The following is a 21,585-nucleotide window of genomic DNA, read 5'->3' as shown; positions in this document are numbered from 1 at the left end:
ATGTAGTTGCTAATAGTTATTGCAACTACCTCTTTGAGACACATTACTAAAAGGATCAGGTGCCAGCAATCTTAACAACTAAAACCCTTACTACAGTCTGCTCTGAGCTGAGCAAAGATATTACAGGAGTTATGCACCCCTTTTAATAGAGCTCAGCTGAGACTGCAGGTCTTCCCTTGGGTTGCTTTATTGCAGCAGAATCCAGGTAATTACGGACTGGTTTACAATGGGCCTGGTTGCTGGTACCAGATCTTTTTAGTAACACGTATTAACAGCAGGTAAGTGAAGAACGTGCCCTTGTGCCCGTTCTCCAGCTTTCTGTTTAACTGCTAAAGCAGTGGCCCTTATCAGCTGCAGCTCAAGTGATTGTTTGGTTTCGATAAGTCGTCAGGCACGATAAAGCTCTGATAATAACTCTGCACTGATTGTAGGGGTGCTGAACCCACAGTGTGTTGCTGCTCGCTGTAAGTTGCAGACAGCTAGTTTTGAGCAGTGAGCTTTTCAAAGGAGTGCGTTTGCAGCTCTCCTCGCCCTGCGTTCTGTGTCTCTTGTTCTCGTGTTTGTCTTTCGCCCTGGTGACGGCTGTTCTGCCGAGCTGGAAGTTTCCTCTGAGGGCTCGTGGGTTTAATCCATTATCGGTTCACCAGCACTTTCTTTTTCTTCTCAAGATGAAGACAAGGTGGTGTTGAGCAGGAGCAGGGCAGCGGCAATTAAGGTACTTTACAAGAAGGACAGGGATTTTAAACACTGAGTGAATTCATTCATTAGTGGATCAGAAATGTTAAAGTAGGATTTTTGTCTTTTAATTGAAGTGTCCATTGATTTAGCAAAGGACAGCATTCTAACCATTTGAGACGAAACATGTCACAGGGTTACCTTAGTTCTGTACCTCGGCACAGACTGTACCCTTAAAGTTGCATGCACTAAACCTGTATAGACACTGGTATTAATCACTTTTATTACAAGAATGGGACTTTATAGATAAAGCCCAGTTTTACTAATTTTCGCTGATACACACCTTTAAGAGGTAGACCTTTGGAAGGTGGACCAATTGTCCAACAAATGAAATGATTAGCCAAAGTCTTTCATCACAATGCGTGAAAGTGTTATGGAAAACTCCTGGGTTGCCTAATACAGGCTTTAATACAATGTACTTCAATGCACTTCATTTCCCTGAGGTCTAGATCTCACATCTGACAGCTGCACTACATAACTGTACAATACAAGTCTTTAAAATGAAGGACAATTCACCTAATTCAGGAACACTGACCTGATACCTTTACTGCATAGGAAGAAACGTCTGCTGCATTACATTAGCTGCCTGCCTGTCCCCTTCTCATCTGTCTATCAGCTTCCAGCTCTCCTCTCTCTCTCGCGCTCTCTGTCTCTGTCTCACGCTCTCTCTCTCTCTGCTAGGAGTACCTGTACTGTTGTTTTATTTCATGGATATAACCTTCCATCCTGTGCCGAGCTGAATGTCAAACACTGTGTTTGCAAGGCTTTCAGAGCTTGGCTTGAGTTTAACCTCTATCAATCTGAGACTGAAATGAGAAAGCACCTGGTCGCCTTAGGACTCTGGTAACAACATCAGGTCACGAGGAATGATGAAGTGGCCTGGCCTCCCTATGTAACACATTGATGCACTGCTATTGCCCAACGCATTGCTGTATGAAACTGTTCTGTTTCCAGTTCTTTAGCTGCAGAGATGTGAAAACATTGAAATTCCCTTTTAAGATGAATAGCGCAATTACAGTGTTCTTCCACCTCAGTAAAAAAAAATCCTTAAATAGAAGTCATTTATACCACAACATTCACATTGCTTTTGTACAACTGTCTAACCAGAGCTTCTAAAGACACACTCCTTGTTCTTGAAAACTAGAATCTACTACCATAGCCATAAATGGCTGCAATGGCAGGTGATGTTTCCAGTGGAGATCTCAAGTAAACTGTGTGTCACAATATCTACTTTAACATGTCAGAGAACCCAAACCAACCCATCGCTGCTTACAGTTTCTCTCCAGAGACACGGGTGGAGGCTGGTGGTATTGTGTGGTAAATATTGAAACGATCACAGAGTGTTCTTGTAGGGTAGATGTGGTTACTGGTGTGCTCTCAAACAGTGCTGTACAACGTTGTGTTGTTTGGGATGATTTATCAAAAGGGAAATCTCTCCGTTTTCGTTTCCTGAGCCCCGCACCTGGCGCCGGTACTTCAGTTAAGCTCTCCCTCACACAGCAGCAATATCTTTCCTGCAAGAAACGTATTGAGTTTGACCACTGCTGTAGGTTTTCACTCCAAGCTGAAAACAATGTCTTTGCAGAGATGTTTATTTCAGGAGACAGGTATTTAAATAAGCGATGAATCATTTGTTATATTCCCAGACATTTCATCCTAGCCGCAAGCAGGGAGAGGGAAGCTGTGTATCTGGGGCATTGACCTTGAAAACGCTGCAGCTCGCATGTTCTGTTCAGATTCCAATAATATAGCCAAGCAGTTACTGGCCTTGGAGCAATCCTTGAATCTTCATGGCTGTGAAAAGTAAGAAACAGGAATGGATTATGCAAGCCTGCATCGCTGCTTGTAAGCTCAGTACAGTATTAATGATTATAGTAATACTGCGTTGTGTTAAATTAGTATCCATTTCATAATCGGAGATACAGTTGCAGTGTGTTCTTTGTAAGTGATCAATCACTGCTATAAAGGAGGTCTCAAAGAAAGGTCTTTCACAGTATGAACAGTTCTGCAGTTACGAAGCTGGACAAACTGCACTGGGAACAAACACTAGTAGTTCCTTGTGGGTTTTGGCACCACACCTAAGTCACATATGGCTCTGTTTTTCTTAGACTGGGACTGTATTTCCATATAATTAGAACCTGGTAAATTGTAGCCTGTAGACCAGAAGGCTGACTCGTGGTTGTTCAGAAACATGCATTAGTACAGCATAGAACTGCATCGGAAGTCCTGGAGAAGCAGTCATAGATCTTGTTTTAAAAGTGCAAAGAAGACCAGTGAGAAAAGACGCTGAAGGTGTTGGTGACAGAGAGACACAAAGAGCAGCACACATCTTTGCAGCCGCTTCCTCAAACATTTACAGAGCTTTGCCGTTTCGTGTTTAATAATGCATGACTCTGAAAAGTCAAAGATCCTGTCGGCGTTATTGAATGCAGAATGGGTGTTTTGTTCAGAATAACTTGGAGCGTGCAGTGAAATTCTGAACAGAGATGGGTGATATGTGTTATAGCAGCTATCTCACAACTAGAAGACTTCCCAGGAAACATGCTCTCTAATATGTGAAGAGCTAGCTGCCAGCAGAAGTTCAAATAAACAGGACTCTCAGGTACTCTTAGCTGCAACTTCTTAGCACGGTGTTCTGAACTCAGATGTACTGCCAGCAGCAGTCTTCCACAGTCAGTGATTCAACAATAAAGATTTGGCTGATTTACTGGCCTGTTTCCTAAGCCAGATTCTTCAACCGCTTGACCAGAATCAACCCTTCTGGGTTATGTACAGAACTAACTGAGAGATACTGTATTTCAGCTTTGGAAAATACAAACAGGTAGTGGTGTCTGAATCGGCAGATCTGAGGTACCTTAAATAGACAGAGGAGCTTGCTCACTGCCTGGCTTATTGTGTGTGTTTGTTGCCTGTCAGATACCACACATCTGCTTCTTATAACACTAGTAGCTCACTAGCAAATCCAAGTCCGGTGGGTTATACTGTCTTCACACTCTGTAGCAGTTGTTAGATTTGTTAACTTCATACACTGTATGTAAAAATGCAGTGTTAGAATGGCTTGGGACCGAGTACAGAGGCGGAAGCCACAACAGGAAGCCAGCTATGCTGTTGTAAATTCAACGGGAAGTCGCTGTGGTGAATGTGTGAAGAGAAAAAACCAATAATAAGGGCGTGTCATAACTGCCCAGGCTTCACATCAAGCTGGTGAGATGATCAGATTCTGAAAAAGAAAGCAACTACTGTGTGAAGTGGCAGCTATGAAACCAGCAGGTGAAACTGGCCCCAGGTCTTTGTTAAAGCTTTAGTTTTGCACAGTATATTAAAATCAGGAACCAAGTCACCCGCTAGGTATGTGTGCTCAGAGCATTCCGACAGCGACATCATTTGGAACGTTGTGTTTTATTTTTACAATATAATAATAGCAAAGCTTATTTGATTTTGTTACAGAGCGCTGAGCAGGAAAATGGCACAGCCAGACAGGCACTGTTAAACCCACCAGTGCCATGGCTCTGGAATTGATTCGCAATGCCTTTGATCCCTGTCCATTCGACTGCCTTGAACTGTTTGAATAAAGAGGAGCCGGGCATACGTGGCAGCAGATTTGCCTGGGGCAACTGTAACAGTTAAGTTAATCTTCCAGCCCCGTAGACATCGTAATTGGTATTCTTCTTTCAAAATTCATGTTTTCATCTTAGTTTCTTGTGCTGCATTCAGGGCACTTCAGTATTAAGATTGCTTCATCTCCATCCTTTCTTGTGCAGTCAAGTGTCCTTCAAAACTCATTTTCAATTCATTCATTCCAACTTTTAACTTGACTTTCTAACTTGGCCTCAAAAGCTCACTAAAAACCGTCCAATAGGACTTCACTCTTAACTAACACACTGTAAAAATCGCAAAACAAAATACTGCACAAAAACTCCTTTGTATAAAGAAGGAATGACCCTGATAGACTGCAGGTGTCACAGCGACAGTCACTTGTCTGTAATGTATGAGGGTAGAAACGTTTATTCCTGAAGTGTTTTACCTGAGAGGTATTTCAGTAGTTTATGAAGTTGAACTGAAATGGAACTGTGTGAGCTGAAAAAAAACCAAATTCCATCGCTGCGGTAGCTATAGAGACGGCATAAAAGAGCGAAGTAAAAGCAAAAATGTCTAGACGATTTCAGATATCAGAGAATGAAGGACACCGATAGAGAATCAACATAACATGAAAACTTGCTTCAAGGTCCTTTTCTCTGAAGTTAACTGTGTATATTAGCGATGATTTGTTTTAAAGTGTGGCAGATTTTCTTGTATCACTTTGTGTGACATCCTGGTAAATGTTTTAAACTCAGAAGTTTAAAACTCATCCCAGTAACCCTGACAGAGGTGTCAGAGTCATGTCTAACTGTACTAAACCTGACCATCCCTGTAACCCTGACAGAGGTCTCAGAGTCATGTCCAACTACTAAACCTGACCATCCCTGTAACCCTGACAGAGGTCTCAGAGTCATGTCCAACTGTACTAAACCTGACCATCCCTGTAACCCTGACAGAGGTCTCAGAGTCATGTCTAACTGTACTAAACCTGACCATCCCTGTAACCCTGACAGAGGTCTCAGAGTCGTGTCCAACTGTACTAAACCTGACCATCCCTGTAACCCTGACAGAGGTCTCAGAGTCATGTCCAACTGTACTAAACCTGACCATCCCTGTAACCCTGACAGAGGTCTCAGAGTCATGTCCAACTGTACTAAACCTGACCATCCCAGTAACCCTGACAGAGGTCTCAGAGTCATGTCTAACTGTACTAAACCTGACCATCCCTGTAACCCTGACAGAGGTCTCAGAGTCATGTCCAACTGTACTAAACCTGACCATCCCTGTAACCCTGACAGAGGTCTCAGAGTCATGTCTAACTGTACTAAACCTGACCATCCCTGTAACCCTGACAGAGGTCTCAGAGTCATGTCTAACTGTACTAAACCTGACCATCCCTGTAACCCTGACAGAGGTCTCAGAGTCATGTCTAACTGTACTGAAACCTGACCATCCCTGTAACCCTGACAGAGGTCTCAGAGTCATGTCTAACTGTACTAAACCTGACCATCCCTGTAACCCTGACAGAGGTCTCAGAGTCATGTCCAACTGTACTAAACCTGACCATCCCTGTAACCCTGACAGAGGTCTCAGAGTCATGTCCAACTGTACTAAACCTGACCATCCCTGTAACCCTGACAGAGGTTTCAGAGTCATGTCCAACTGTACTAAACCTGACCATCCCTGTAACCCTGACAGAGGTCTCAGAGTCATGTCTAACTGTATCAGGTACAGCAGAGTGTGATTCTCGTGCTTTGGGATTCCTGGCTGTTATTAGATGTCAAGATACAGCACCGCTTCTCCCAATGCTACTGGCAGAAGACATGGTAGTCCCAGGATGTGGATGCGTAGCCAAAGACAGTTGGCTCTGTGTAATTTCTGTCTGTTTTAAACTCTGCTGTCTACTTTAACATGTTTAGTTCTGCTATGCTTTGTATCCTGCAGTTCTTTACTGCCATCCAGTGGGGGAGTCAGTGCTTCACTGTGCCGAACAAAGGCAGCACGAAACGGCTGAGACTCCAAAGCAGTGATAACAAGAGAGCTGTGTTAGGCAGCAGATGTTCAGAGGGTGAGACATTACACTTGGAATCAAACTGTGCCACTTATTTGTATGAGAGGGCAGCAACAGAAGTGTGATGGGTAAAATACTACTACTATGACTACTACTACTACTAATAATAATAATGGCGGGTAGAAATACAGCGGGGAAGGGGTGTGCTCTCTTAATGAAAGTCTGATGCCTTTTATTTCATGTTTTGCTTTGTTTCTCAAATGAGGGATTGCATAGTAATCACAAAAGTGGTTGGTGAGATGCAGTAGAAATCTCTGTGCAACGCTGGTCTACTGAGGCTGTTTTTCTTAGTTTAATTAGAATTATAAAATCTATTTGCTAATTTTTTAAAACACAGGTGAAACAAATATGGAACAATTGTTTTGAGATATTTGGGTGTCTGTGCGCTAAGAATACCCCTGGTTAGAACTGTGTTGCTACTCTAGCCGGTATAAAAATGCATTATATTTCTCCTCTTTACCCAAGTGTTTGAGAACCACTTCTGTAGAAAAGCGACAGACTGGCTCATTAGCAGCACTGTCCTGGGTTAATGTGTTGGCCTTGGCTACAGCAGGCAGGGGGCTTTAAAACCCAGCGCATGTTAGAATGCAAAGTTAAGCTTGCTAGCTCCCTGTTATCCCTATCACCCTGTCCCACTGTTTCAAGTTCAGAGTTTAGCCATTTCCAAACCAGACAGTCCTGTTATGGGTTTAAAAACCATCAGCCAGATGAATGTGCCAGTCCTCTCAGTATTACTGTTCTTATTGTGTCATCAGTTTGAGATGTCACTGTGGATCATGTTGCCTGAATGAACTTTGAAGTTGAAAAATATCATGTTTTTGTGTCATTTGTTTAATCAGGTTATCTTTATCTATTATTAGGACTTGGATAAGATCTGATAACTTTGTAGGTTTGAAATGTGTGAAATATGTGAAAATCCTAAGGGGATCACAGACTTTGTCTCGGCACTGTGTGTGCTGCAGGTAGCGGGCAGGTTTCATGACAGCCTGCCTGCAGCATGCAGTGCTGTCTGGGTCTTCTTTAATAATGCAGGGGCTGCTCTCAGTCACTGCAGGTGGATTGACTGTGTCATTCTGTCAGGATTTAGAAGCCTATTCAAACAAGGTATACAGCATACAAACAGCAAGGCTTGACAGGGATTCAGCAGTGGAAAGAAATTAAATGAGTTTCTTTTTCCCCTGAGTGTCCAAAACCTGAGGACACATTCCAGAACTGGTTAAATCTATAGCGACTATTGGTACAAACCAGTGACGTAAGCAAGCTTAAACTATTTATATATATATTATTATATACATGTTACATATGAAAGTATCATACAAGCTGGAATTCAGCAAACAGTTGTTTGGGTTTTTTGCGTTGTTTTTGTATTTTGCTGTCCAAGGGCTAGAATCTCAAAGCTATTTTACTCCAAATCATCATTAGTACAATTTTCTTTTTCACAAAGGAAAAAATGCACATCATAAACCAAACCAGAAATAAACAACCCAGGCATTTGAGTTTGAATATGTAGGCATGCAAGTAGTAATTGCTGATTTTTTTTCCTTTCAAAAGACGATTTGCTCCAGACCCAGGTTTGTAATTGGCTGTGGAGAGAAACCCTATCTCATGTAGTGGTAGCACTGTTTACAGCAGGCATCTGTGACGGAGGCATCCTGGCCTTCATGAGAAATCTATTGGAAATGCAAAGCTTGATGCACAACATCTAGGGACAGACCCCAAAGGGGACCAGAGCCTCTGATAGAAATATTGAAGACAGCGTGAGAAGTCAACCCGTAGAGGTAGAGCCTTGGGCCACACTTGACCATCTATCATTTAGTCCTATGTTGACATTTATTGCACTGGGACATTTGGAGTAATAGCAGAAACAGGAGCACTAACTTTCTAGAATTGTCTTCCTTCCCTTATTTCCTTGCCAGGATCCACCAAAAGGTAACAATTAACACAATAGCAATACCATCTGTAAAGAATCCATCCATTTTCTGTAATTCAGAATGTTTTGTTATTTTATTCTATTTTTTTCTCTGACATAAAGAAAGATTCTGCACCTTCCGGAATGGAAGGTCAAACGTTCATATCCCACAGACTTGCAAGGACGGCTGTAGCTGTTCCAGTAACTCCTTGGACTGTGCGAGGCATCTGCCTGCATAAACGGGGTGTCCCACTGCAATCAGGACTTTTGAAAGTATGATTAATGCATGAAGTTGTTAATCTGTACACAAAGTGATGCTGGAGATTTTGATGTTTGCCGATACCATAATGCCATTTGATTTGTGTTCTGGATGCTTACCACATTGTTTAGATTGTTAATCCTGGTAGCTCATGGTCAACATCGTGCACAATCTAGGTTTAAGTCTGTTTTTTCAGATAAATATGACAGCGCCTGTGAAGACATGCAGAGGTGAAATGTGCTCTTGTGCCTCCCTGAGAATTGGCATTCGTTGTTGGGATGAGATAACGTCCCAACAACGTCTGATGTTTGAAGGAACAGTCTTCAGACATCAGAGGAGTTGTCTTGGCAGCAGCGATTCATTTCCCGATCAGCATCTGTCTTCTATTAAAATATGAAATCCCTCGCTGTCTCAAACTGACAGCATCCCTGTTCCTGCCTTTCTCTGTCCAGATAGGACCCACTCTTTTTCCCTCTCAAGTGAGCCCAGATGAGCTGTAATTCATGTTAAATTGCCACAACACATTTTTGCTTTCGTGGGCCGTTCCTAAAATAGATCTGCTCTTTATAACCGTCGGTTGTTTAATGAGAAGCAGCAGGGCCATTGTTACCTGCTGTATTTGGGGGGGGTTGCAGTTTGCAGTGTTCTGCATATTTATTACTTTGCTGCACCATAAGTGCACTTACTCATATCTGGCATTTTATGTCATCAACAGGAATGCAAATGTTACAGAAGTCCATTATCCTCCTCTTGATCCATACATATGTTGAAATAACCATGTCTATTTTAGGTCTTCTCGTTTAGCTGTACTCTTCTGTCCTGTGCAATACTGGTATGTATGGATTATGCAAAACAGACATATATATATATATATATATATATATATATATATATATATATATATATATATATATATATATATATATATATAATGTACAAATATGTATACCACACGATGTGATCTACCGTCAGGCACCAGTCTTCGTCTGCATATATACGTTTAGGCGCGTTTTAGACTTAGTGTCAACGTTAGTCTTATGCTGTCTGTCGTCCGAAGTGCTTGATGCACGTGAAGTTCGTGCACGCACCTGTACACGTGCACGTTATATAACACACACAGTGTGTGTGTGTGTGTATATATATATATATATATAATGCAAAAATACAGCGTGCACACTGTGCATCACAGACGTACGAATTAAAAGACTCACGTGGTTCTTTTTACCTCCATCCCTTCATCGGCTCTGTTTTATTTTCACAGTTGCCGGGTGTGAATGGAGCTTTTTTGCATTGCTGGCGACCTGCTCCCCCACCCAGTAATTGATGTGAAATGGAAGAGCTGTTTCCTGACTTTGGGAAATGGAATTGAAATATCATTCTCATTTAATTATCAGCGAACACACCTCTGCACCCTATTCATGTTAGTGTCAGTGTGGTTTTGAACACTTTTTTTAAAATTTCGTTTAGAAAATATTTGTTTAATGAGCGAGTGTGGCAGTAGCATGGTGAGCAACAGGCAGCTCCTTGCAGGAGGAATGCAACACCTTTCCCTGGCAGGTAATCATGCAGAGAATGTGCTAACGAGCTGCATTCTGAGACCGTGAAGCTGAAACAATATGGGATTCGTCTTCCTCGTCGAAGTCTCAGTGTATTTTGTGGGACCCAATCCACTACAGTGGGATGTACAGTAATGTAATTCCTTAGAAGATGAAGTCTTTGAGGTCCGGCGGTCTTGCACACTACTCTATAGTGTATGCTTCTAAGATGCTTTTTCGTTTTCAGTCTTGGCAAGTAAACAATATTCTTTTATTAAGTGTACTCTTAGTGGATGGAAAATCCTAACGAGATTACATTTACACACATATTGTACACTAAAAATAATCAAAATGAAATGAAATAAAAGCTTGTCGGGCGTATGCTTCCAACAGGGGCCAAGGCGCATTTCCCTATGTTTAGATTTCAATTTGACAAACTATTACTTTTGTTTGAGGGGTTAAAAAAATAAATAAATAAATAAATAATTCCCCAAAAATATCAGCTGCTTCCAGATTTGCAGATGAGCTGTCATGCAAAATCCTGTGAAGTGGGTGAAGTGTGGCGTGCATTGCACCCTCTTCTACACTCTGTGACACTGCAGAGCCTCGGCCAGGCTGCTGGATTACTGGGATCCATGCGCTGTGTGTGACAGGTGAGGTGCCCTTAAGGGAAAACAGAGGATTGGAAGCCCCTGAGGCTTGCTTTTCTGGGAAGGAAGAGTTCATGTTTCATAGACAGGTGCTTTGGAGTGAGCATATGTGAAGGAAGGGGCTGTGATTTCCAGTACCTGGCAGGAGGGGGATGTAGGGAATCCCTCAGGATTGATGTGCTGGACTAGGGGACTCCAGGGATTAGCGATTTAACAAAGTAAACCCTGCTGGGATTTGAACTGTGGGGTAGCTAATGCAAGCTGTGAGGCTGTTCATCCCTGTGTTCCATATATTATTGATACAATGTGGTCAGGCTAGAACAAGAGAACCGTAGTTAACACCTTGCACTGGATCTCTAATTGCACTGTACCTGCACACGTGCTTACAAGGCAATGTGTAAATACAGTCCAATTACAGAGGGCTTTAGTAGCTGCTTACATGTTATTATTTGGTTGTTTTTAGACTCTACCAAGTAAAGTGAAAGAGCTGCCAGCGTAGCAGGCTGTGTTGTGAGATTCACTGCCATTATGAATCCTGTCCCCTGTCGGTGAGATGGGATGAGGTTAAAAGCTCTAACACTGTGAGTGCAGAGCCCGGCTCTTTTGCATTGTGGTTAAGACGCTTGCACGGGGTCGCTGGTTCGCACCCAGTCTCCGCCCTGTTACACCAGTAAGGATTGTAACTGTTTTTATTATGATGTCAACATTGGCACTTGAAATCAGCGATGCGCTTTGAGTTTGCTTTGGATTTCATGCATTTGTTGCACTCTCTTCTCGCAAGCAGAAATGATTGGACCTCCGTAGATTGTATTTCTAAGCTAGGAGGGTTTAACTGCAATGAAAAAACAAAACAAATTAGTACCTTGATAGTAACAGCGCCAAAGGCTGATTGTAATTGCTGTTTTTGAGCCTGTTATTATCCCCGTTCAATTGCCTTATTGTTTGTACAGAGTCTGCTTGTGATTCATGTTTATCAGGTTTTCCAGAATATTAAATATTAGAAAGATGTAGATGACCTGATGTATCCAGTTTCAGCTGTTCCTATTTCACTGTGAGCTTTATGGATACTATATTCACAGTAAAACCTGGAATAGGTCAAACGGCTGTGTAGTGGGACTCTCTTTATTTCCAGCTTTGTATCTGCAACCTAACAGATGGTATGTTGGGATGCTTTGCAATACATCAGAAAAATCATCTGGTGTGCAGATCCTACATTTGAGTTTTGAGGAAGTAGGACACATAGCATGGCCTGTCTATTAATCAACCAACCCCCTGTAGAATTTGAAAGCGTTACAGAACATTGGGTCACATTTAAGCTTTTGCTCTAGAAATCTCTCCTCCCCATCTCGGTGTCATCTGTCTACAGTAGGTATGTAATGTAGTGTCCTTGGGCTAAATTTAAATCCATGTGTTTGAAGAGCCCCCAGGCTTTTGCTCCACGGCAAAGAGATGGAGTCTGCAAAAGAGTCCCTCTCCACAGTTCCCTCCTCAGCCTGGGAACAGCTGCAGCTTCTAAGCCTGTGGAAAACGAAGGCAGATGAATCAATTTGGCCTGTAGCCCTACAATGCATTGTGGAATTCTCCAGCCTGCACAGGGGATAATGAGCCAGTAGATTGAGATGGTGTGGTGTGGCTCTGAGGTGGCAGGCTGCTGTGCCTCAGCGACTCCCAGCAGAAGCAGCCCGTCTGTCTGGGTTAATGGGGGTTAGGGTCCCTTGCACAGGACACTTTTTAGAAGCAATTAGAGGAAGGATTTGTATCTTTTCGGCCCACCCTTTAAAAAAAAAATATGCTCGGAACTCTGCCACATGTGACAAATGGCAAAGTGTTTCACAAGAATGAGGACTGACGTAGCGATGATTTGAAAACATAACCGTGGAATAGAACTGTGCTGCCCGGGAGTGATAGGGAAGCAGGGAGTAAACAGAGCGAGTGCAGCTTGATTGTCTGGGGTCGGGATGAAAGGCACTCCTAGGTGTCTTGTGTGATTGAGAAAGGGAGCAAAGTGACCCATTCCGCCACCACCTCGTGCTCTGCTGGCCATGTAGTTAGAACAAGTCAGTGGCATGCATTGTCAGCTTAGGAAGAATGGAAGTCAGCTGGCATGGCAGATTCTGATTGATCGTGCTCATCTTGTCAGCTGTGTTCTTGTACTGTAAGCAGCAGAGTTTAAAAAGACACACGCTCAGGCCGGCATATATAAAAGAAGTGAAACTGCACATTTAAAAATTGCACCCTGCCACCAGGTGGTGCTATATGCCAAGCAAAAAACTAATAAAATGAACCTCAGTTACAGCATCTTGCCAGTAGGTATTCAGCAGTGCTGTTTAAGATAAAGGTCAATAAAAACACCTTAATGGGGATTTCAGTCCTAGTATTCCGATTTACTGCATATGAGTTTCCGTCCTGTTTCTGTCAAAGTGCGCCCCCAGTGTCGTCGGCTGTGGATAGCAGCATGTTAAAGCATCCCCAGTTGTAAGCAAGCAGCGATCGTTATTAAACTGGGTGGTCAATCATACTCTGGCATCTCATCAATAGTCTGTTTAATGTATAACATTAGGACACTTGGTTTTGCAAGTAATGATTTTGAAGCTTTTATAGTAAAGGACACACCACCGTGAAGTATCTGTTGGAGTGCAGACACTAATACAAACTATATAGCGGCATAAATGTTTTTTTGTTTTTTGTTTTTTTTTGCTGATGATCTTGTGAGTGACAGTAGCCCCCAGTCCGTTCTGATTAGGATCAGCTGCATATCTCATGTTTTAATATGTTTCACCGCTGCTTCAGTGCATTGCTTATCGCAGGCCCAGCTGTAATTGAACACTCACTTATTTATCCAATCTGCAAGCTCCTGCTTGGGGTTCGTTACAGTAATTAAGAAAATAAAACTGCGTCCATTTGGCTGCACGCTCGCTAGCAGAAGGGCAGGCAGGCACCCCTGCTCTCCGGAGCCAGGTGGCAGCGAACAAGATCTGTCAAATCAGTTGATGACCCTTTTAATTCACAGCAGCTAGAGGCCGCAGCGGAGGCTGTAGTGCATAATTGATATTTACTGCAAAAGGTTAATTGCAGCAGCAGTCAGCCTAATTTACAGTCTTGATCAGGGCCTGGCTGGAACAGCGTAGCAGAGCGGAATTAATCTGCGCTCGTCCTTTTCAAGATGGATCGCACCCTTCGGCTGTTCTGCTGGCTTCACTTGAAATATAAATTCATCGGCTTGCAATACCATAAGATTTATATGTCTGACTGTAATTCAGATATTCTCTCATTTACAATTAGCAGCGAGTCGATATCATGCATACTATATTACAGAGAAATAAACCTGGTATCCCATCAAATGATCTGTGAAGGAGCTGAGAGAGACACTTCTCTGTGTATTAGAATGGACCTTCTCATTTTTCAGACTTCTTTTTTGCATTGGTTTCCTGTGCATGGTATCTTTTTGATGCTGTCGTTTATAAAATCTGTTCTTGTAACAAAGACCAACACAGTCCTCTATGCCACTGAATACATTTCAAGCTGTTTGCTCAAATGTTCAGATGTTGATCCCAGTTCTGATATTTGATGATATATTTATTTAACCTTGCGACCAGCACTGATGGACTCAATACAATCATTTACTTTAAGACCTGCGTGTGATATTAGAGTGAATCATGTTAACCCTCCGTAATCCAGTGTCTGTACTTCAGTCTGAATCAGATTTGTTTTAAATGTAATGACATAGGGCTTGACAGTCAGGAAACGGTCTTGAGAGATTGTCAGCTTCTTAAACAACAGTCTTGGAAAGTTTAATGGAATCCAGATAGCCCTGAATCCTTCAGAAGAGTCTTTAAATAGCTATACAGTTAAAGCTGTGTGAATAGGGCTCTCTGTGTTTCGTGATTAATTGCATAATAATTACTAGGCTAAAATAAAACATTACCCTTGAGCAGTTTCTCCAGTTTTGCATTTAGTCTCATTTCCAACTTGCAGGTAGGTCCTGTATTTCCCAGGGTATTTCTCTGTGTTTAATCTGGAACGAGGGACCTTGGGTTCAGTTTTCTACAGACTGTACCACACAATGTATACAGGGCAGTTTCAAAAGGTATTAACAGAAGAGCAATGATTTACAAAGTCGGTTTGTAGTTAGGCAGACACACGGTGACAGATGTGTAAAGTGGTTCATTTAAACTACAGGACTGCAAGGTCTTCATGAAATCATTGCAACCCGATCATGTATTGGGGAAGCCAGGCCTCCGTTTCATTGCTCGCAGTGTGGATTAAGTGACATGGTTTAGTACCAGCATTGACAGGAAATGGCAAATATGAGATAAAGAACTCACTCCCAACCTCCCAAACTCTTCATCATTAAACCTTCAAGGTGTTAACATTCAAGGTTGAAGAAGTCATGATCGCAAAATAATGAAGATGATGGTTATTATGCTACAGTTACAGAATCCGCTCATCCTATTGCCATACGGCAGCTGCCTTGTACTGATCTTACAGATCTCCCACTCTAAAGCTATGAGCTCTGAGTGACCAATGTGTTCCTTGTCATTCTCCCCACAGATGAAGGGATGCTTGACCCAGACCAGCAAGAACACCGAGGAAGACCCTCTGCAGGAGCTCACAGGACCCCATCTGAGTGAGGTGAGACTACACCCCACTGCACAGACGGCCTGTATCTGAGACTACACCCCACCCCCATGCTGCACTCCACAGACAGCCTGTAGTGCTGCTCTGGGAATATATTTTCCTACCACTGGGTACTGAAGTCCTGCTGTTCTGCAGAGACTAGGGACAGCAGTATCAGGTTTCACTGATCTACAGTAATGGCTTGGAAAAGAATACTTGCTGTCATTGAGTTAGCCATCAACTAGGTTCAAGTACTGAGGAAGGCACTGGCTGAAATCTGTGTCTACTTGACTAGTTTTCCAATAAACCAACAGCAGCATAGCTGTGACATCCAGTGGAAAGCAGTATCTTAAGTCCACTCTTTCCCATCCATTTTATTGCACAGACCTCATTATATGTAAGTCATTCCTCTTCAGGTTTGCTTAGTTGCTATAGGAATATTTGCTATTTGACCTTTGCTTTGAGAGCGAATGTAAAGCTTAATGTAAGAAATTCTGTGTAAAAGTAGCAGCTTAATTACAATACTCAGACACCAGGCAAGGAGTAAAAGGAGAATTGATTCAACCACAATTTTGTATTTTTTTTTTTTTTTTTTTTGCACACTAGTATACTGGAATGACTGGAACTAGACTTCTAAGAATATAATAAACGTGATGGAGAAGAGTCAACAACAAAAATAAATTAAACTATACCTAAAGAAAAGGCTTTTAAATAGTAAGACCAGTGTGGCCCTGGTTTTACGGTACCCCACAGCATCAGAGAGCTTGAACTCTGTGCGAGTATTTCAAGTGTGTAGTGAAGCGTTCTGGTCACCCTACACCCCAGCCAGGTGGAGTCCTGACCCCCAAGACCCTGTTAATGAGTGCTTAATGACCACTGCTGTTAGCCACCCCCTTCCCATATGCTAACCAGCAAGATAGCTTCTGTAACAGTGGCATCAAAAAAAAAATTTTGATATGCTGGTACAGGCAAAACAGACAATTTAGCAATTTATGCAAAATCCCAAGTGACTAGTTTAGCTTAAATGAATGTAAAATATGCTTCATAACTAAAGCTGTCACCAAGCCCCCTCAGTCTTACTGAATTCAATCAGACACCTAATTTAGCTGTAGAATGCAACATAAAAAAGTAATCTCTGATTCTTTAGGGGGGGAAATAATAAAATAAAATTAAACAGAGGCATCTAATGATCATATGGTATGTGTTGTCTGCGCCTGTCTTTCTGTAAACTGTCTCTTTATTTTTCCCATGTTGTTTGTCAGTGGATTTGTTTAAAAGCTTCAAGGTTGTTTTTTATGAAAAAGCCAGAAAAGAGAGAGAGAAATAATATGAAAGCAGGTTCTGGCAGATAAAAAGGTAGATGCTGCTTGACAGCTCTGACAGGGAAATGCGACGGCGAGAAATAAAAAGCCCATGTTGAAATCGCACGCTGTAAATGCTGAAGCTGTAAACGCTGAAACACCACGTCCCTCTAATCTCCTGCCAGATGAATAGAGTAGAAAGAAAAGACGGAAACCGATCACCATGATCTCTACCTCTTCCAGTCTTACTGGGGTTGTTTTTATCCTGCTCCACAGCGCCCTCTGCTTGGGGTGGTGGTACTGTGCAGGACAGCAGAAGTCAGTCCTTAAAGAGGGCTCACTCTCCAAGGCTTCCTTTGGTTCTTCTTCATGTACAGTAAGGCTGTGATGTAGCGCTGTTGTTTCACAGTCAGTTTAAATGGCGCTCTAAACTTGGTTCATGCTTTTATTACCAGTTTGGTTAGGTGTTCATACAGCACTTGTATATTTTTAGCGCCATTTCCACCAAGGATTCTCGGGAGGCTGGTGTAATCTTCCCACAGAAAGCATGGTGCTGAGAGGGGGGTGGGTAATACCTCTTTTGTATTAATATTCTGGTGATCTGGATATAATGACCTTGTTCTTCACACTTTTCACCTCTATGGCAGGATTGGCTCATCAATCTCCAGATTGTCTTCCCCTTCTGCAGAGATCAAGCAGCTCTTCTCACATATTGAAAGCGGTTAATAAAACTGGGTCATTTCCCAACCCAAACACGGGTTTCTGCTTCAACGTATGTATTGCCTTAAAAAAAACAGTCGCTTATATGATTCTGCTCAACGAGGATTATGTTCCAGAACACAGGCTGTGGATCTGAGCACAGCATCCTTACACTCTAGAAACAACGCTGGAGTGGAGCTAGGTGTGTTCCGGAACCGCGAGAGCTAGCTGTGTTCCGGAACCGCGAGAGCTAGCTGTGTTCCGGAACCGCGAGAGCTAGCTGTGTTCCGGAACCACGAGAGCTAGCTGTGTTCCGGAACCACGAGAGCTAGCTGTGTTCCGGAACCGCGAGAGCTAGCTGTGTTCCGGAACTGTGAGATGTTGGGCTGCTCGACTGAAATGAACTGGAAGGATAGTGGAGTCTCTTTGATCTTGAATATGTACGGTGGGTGAGAAAGAGGACTCCTGAGGGGAGTTCGTGGTTTCAGTTTAAAGGTCAGGGTTACTTATTTTTATTTTTCCCATAACGATGGTCAGCGGTCTGTTTTTTTTTTTTGTCAGTAAAATGGGAAACGACAGAGCTGAACTGTGAAAGAAAAGCCTGCCTTTGTTTATGCTGCTCGTTAAGCTCCTTCGTTATTTACTTTACCAGGTAATTCAGCCAACAATTCAGCTGTGCTCTAGAGTAAATCCACAAAGGGATTAGGAAACTTTAAAAGGATTTATTTAGTGCAAGTGTGTGTGTGTGTTTGGTGGGAGTGAGCAGCTGTATCTCTGTCACACACACACACACACACACACACACACATTCAGTCGCTCATGCATTCCTGCTTTCCTACACTATAATGGAACCCTATTTTGGCGTACTGTTTCTGCTTGGGTGGCTCCCGATTGGCCCTTTTAACCCAGCGTCTCAGTTGCAGTAGCCTGGCCCTTAAGGAATCACAAATGCTGCTCCCACCTTTTCAGCGCCGCATTAGGAAGCTAGAGGTGGGTGTGTGGAAGAGCATCAGGGGGTGGAGAAGCAGCTTTTCTGTTCTGTTATTCTGTTTAGTTAACCCTAAAAAGCAGTCTGGATCACCCCCCTTCTCCCCCGCCCCCTTTTTTCTTCTTTGGGACGGGTCCCTAAATCCTTTTGAAGTCCCAAGCGCTGTACAAATCTATAGAGAATCACATATAATAGCTTTTAAGAAAAAGTGTTTAGCTGTTTCGTGACCCCTCGGCTTACGGACCGCTGACGTTCTTAATGGATTTTTTTTCCTTCTCTCCTGCACTAAATTGAATGGATTGCCCCTCATTATCATTTAAATAAGTCTCTCTTTCTTGTACAAATGCTTCGAATTTTGAATGTGCTCGCAAAGCTCAGCTAATTTCAAACTCAACCCTCTGTCCTCCTCTTCTTATCCCGGGGGGGGGGCTCAGAAGGCTGTTTACTCACTGGTTCCTCCTCTTTGTCTTTTTCTGTGCTAAGTGAAGATGAGGGAAAATAGACTGCGCTTCGTCTCTTGAGTCAAGCGGAACGGGCGTCCTAGTTAACTCAGGCCACCTCCCTAATTGTCGTAGAGGGAGCAGCGTTGAAGACACTTGTATTCAGGGCGCTGGCAAAGGCTAAATGGATTGCCTGAGGGGGGTGTGTGGGGGGGGGGGGGGGGGGGGGTGTTGTTATATGGAAAGAGAGAAGGGGTGGGTTGCTTGTTGGCAGTGCTAAAATTGGCCTAGCTGAAATATATACCTCCTGGGAACACAGTGGAAATTGGAAATCGAAATTGGAAATAAAGAGGAGACTGTATAGCGATTAGAGATTTGTATTCTGGGTGGGGACTGAATAACTAAAGTGCTGCACAGCCTCAGAGGTCCTCCCTTTCAAAGCAAGGACCCTTTCAGAGTTCACCAGGAAAGAGCCCTTTGTGCTCTAGTGGTCTTGTTCTGAGTGGAAGTGTTTGGCTGCTGTATTTCGTTCAGGCCTCTCTATGTGCAGTACAGTGAGGTTCTGCCAGGCTGTTCTGTACGCTGTAGGTCACGTGACACGGTGTAAATGTCTGGGATATTTTTCAGATGTAAAATTGACAGAAACAAAAGGTTTTCTTCATGTAGGATTCTATAATGCAATTCGGCACGGCTTCATTATACAGTCTAGTAATTACACACTAGTTACACTAGTTATTACTATTGTACTGACATTTAAGTGCTGTATAATTCCACGGTACTAGATGTGTATGCACTCTTTGTAATGGTTGACCTAGTCAAATTTCCCTAGAGTGAGTTTGAGTTTGAGCAGTCTAACCACAGACATGAATCTTTGAGATGGAAAAACATACCTGTATAAGTTTAGCAGAGATTGTGTTAGCATGTCAGTCGGGTTCTAAGTCTAGTCTGTGTCTACCACTACAACACCTAACTAAGTAACTGGTATGATTCATATAATAGTGATTCAGAAATTCTGTCAGCTCGCTAATAATCTGTTTGAATACTTCATATAGTATAAAGTGAGCGTACTAACACAGAGCAGTCGTTCAGCAGCATGTCTCAGTATTGTGGCATTGTGTAAATTCATCAAACCCAGAGTAACTGCACTCTATCTCAGTTTCACTGGCTATAGCTGAAGATCCTCAAAGGGGTGCTACTGACAGAATGTGTTTCCAATTGACAGACAGACTCAGGCAGGTGTGGGCAACTCCGGTCCTGGAGGGCAGTTCTGCACCAGGTTTTACAGGATTCGCTGAGATAAATGATGTGCTTTAGGGTCTGGATACATTGAAACAAGTAAGAGCTGTGGTGGAAGAGCCAGAGTTGCCCACACATGCGTTCTGGCATTGGCTTCTGGACTGAGTGCCTGTACCCTGTGGTGTTCCGCTCACGGTGGTCACTGCTCTCTTCTCTTTCTTTTCTTTCTGTACAGAGTTCCACTCACTGCTTTTCAGGACACGGCTACTCGGTAAGTGTCATTTCCATCACATTTCTGCAACGGAGTTTGAAAGACAGCCAGCGGTCCCTAACGCAGAACACTGCCCAGACTGTTACTGTACCTGTGTGCCAGTTTGTGTCTCGATTGCAACGGTCTGGTTTCATGGGAATGGGATCTTTCACTGCTGTAGGAATCTCATTGTGGACGATTGCTGACCAGGTTGCATTTCAGACCCCTGATTTCTAAAGGGCGGTGTCTTTACAAGTCAGGGCCAATGGCATTTTGTTCATATGAAACGCTGTGACTTTGCGGCTGTACAGCTGGCATTGCATATCAACTGTACATTTCTGTCAAGAAATCTCAGGACACTTTTTGTTTTTCTTTTTTAACTCAGCTTCGCTGTTTTAAGGATCATTTTAAGAATATGTTCTTGTTAGTTATCTACAGTTCGATCTCTGGTGTCTTGTGAGAAAAAAACAACAGGGACCAGGAAAGATCTCACTGGACTGCCAGTCAGAGATAGACAAATCTCATTGAAGTCCTTTGAAGGAATGGAAGGCAGGTCCTTGCCAGGGAATATTCCAGCTTGATGCACGAATGAAAGAAATAAAATCTGGAGCAGGCTTGTCCATGAGGTGGTACAGATTGAACTGCATTGCTTCAGGGACTGAATAAGACACCTGCTGGGGCTTCACATGAGGAGGCCAGCAGTATAAGCATAACAAAACCTGACAAGCAATCACCTCTGAGGTCCCTCTGGTATCACTGCACAGGCAGGAAAGAGAGCGTGTCATCATGTGTTAACGACTGACTGAATCAGAACTGAGAGAGAGTAAGATAGGCAGGGGCACAGAGAGATAGAGATACAGATCGAGATATAGATAGCGCTTAAACAGGAAGTTGCCGGTTCTCAAACGGCTGTTTTTTTTTTTTATCTGCGTGCGATTTCTGCGGTTCAGTCCTCTCTAGCTTGCGGACAGATTCTGGTTTTGCATTCTGAGATGAGCTTGTTCCATTTCGCATCAGCCTGCTCTGCTGCCATGTGCTTTGGGCTCAGTGGTTTACCTCGAGGCCTGGGGCGGGCTGTTCAGAGGTGTGCAGGAAGGGGACGAGGGAGCAGACGCGTGAAGCGGCACTGACAGGACTAACTAGGTTATTTGATGGTCACCTCACAGCTTGATAATAATCCCCAGCACTGTTTCTGACAAGACTTCAAACGAAGGCAGCCCTTATCTCCACCACTTGTGGAGATTAAATGGCATTTCAGAGCTTTTCAGAGGTGTTAACCTCTAACACAACTGCATGGTTGAAAGAGTGCTGTCAGG

At 43.1% G+C, this 21,585-nt stretch overlaps 1 protein-coding gene across 1 annotated transcript in view; it reads left to right on the top strand.

Moving 5' to 3' along the window:
- The window catches only part of LOC121297016 (autism susceptibility gene 2 protein-like), a 218,274-nt gene that overhangs the window by 62,700 nt on the left and 133,989 nt on the right, over positions 1 to 21,585 (top strand). The window contains 2 exon segments of the mRNA XM_041223027.1: positions 15,290 to 15,370; positions 20,255 to 20,290. Coding sequence (XP_041078961.1) covers positions 15,290 to 15,370; positions 20,255 to 20,290 — 117 coding nt within the window.

The sequence above is a fragment of the Polyodon spathula genome, chromosome 22, assembly GCF_017654505.1.
Source record: "Polyodon spathula isolate WHYD16114869_AA chromosome 22, ASM1765450v1, whole genome shotgun sequence".
In the NCBI taxonomy this organism is placed as follows: Eukaryota; Metazoa; Chordata; class Actinopteri; order Acipenseriformes; family Polyodontidae; genus Polyodon; species Polyodon spathula.
This window is presented reverse-complemented; position numbering and strand designations above follow the sequence as displayed.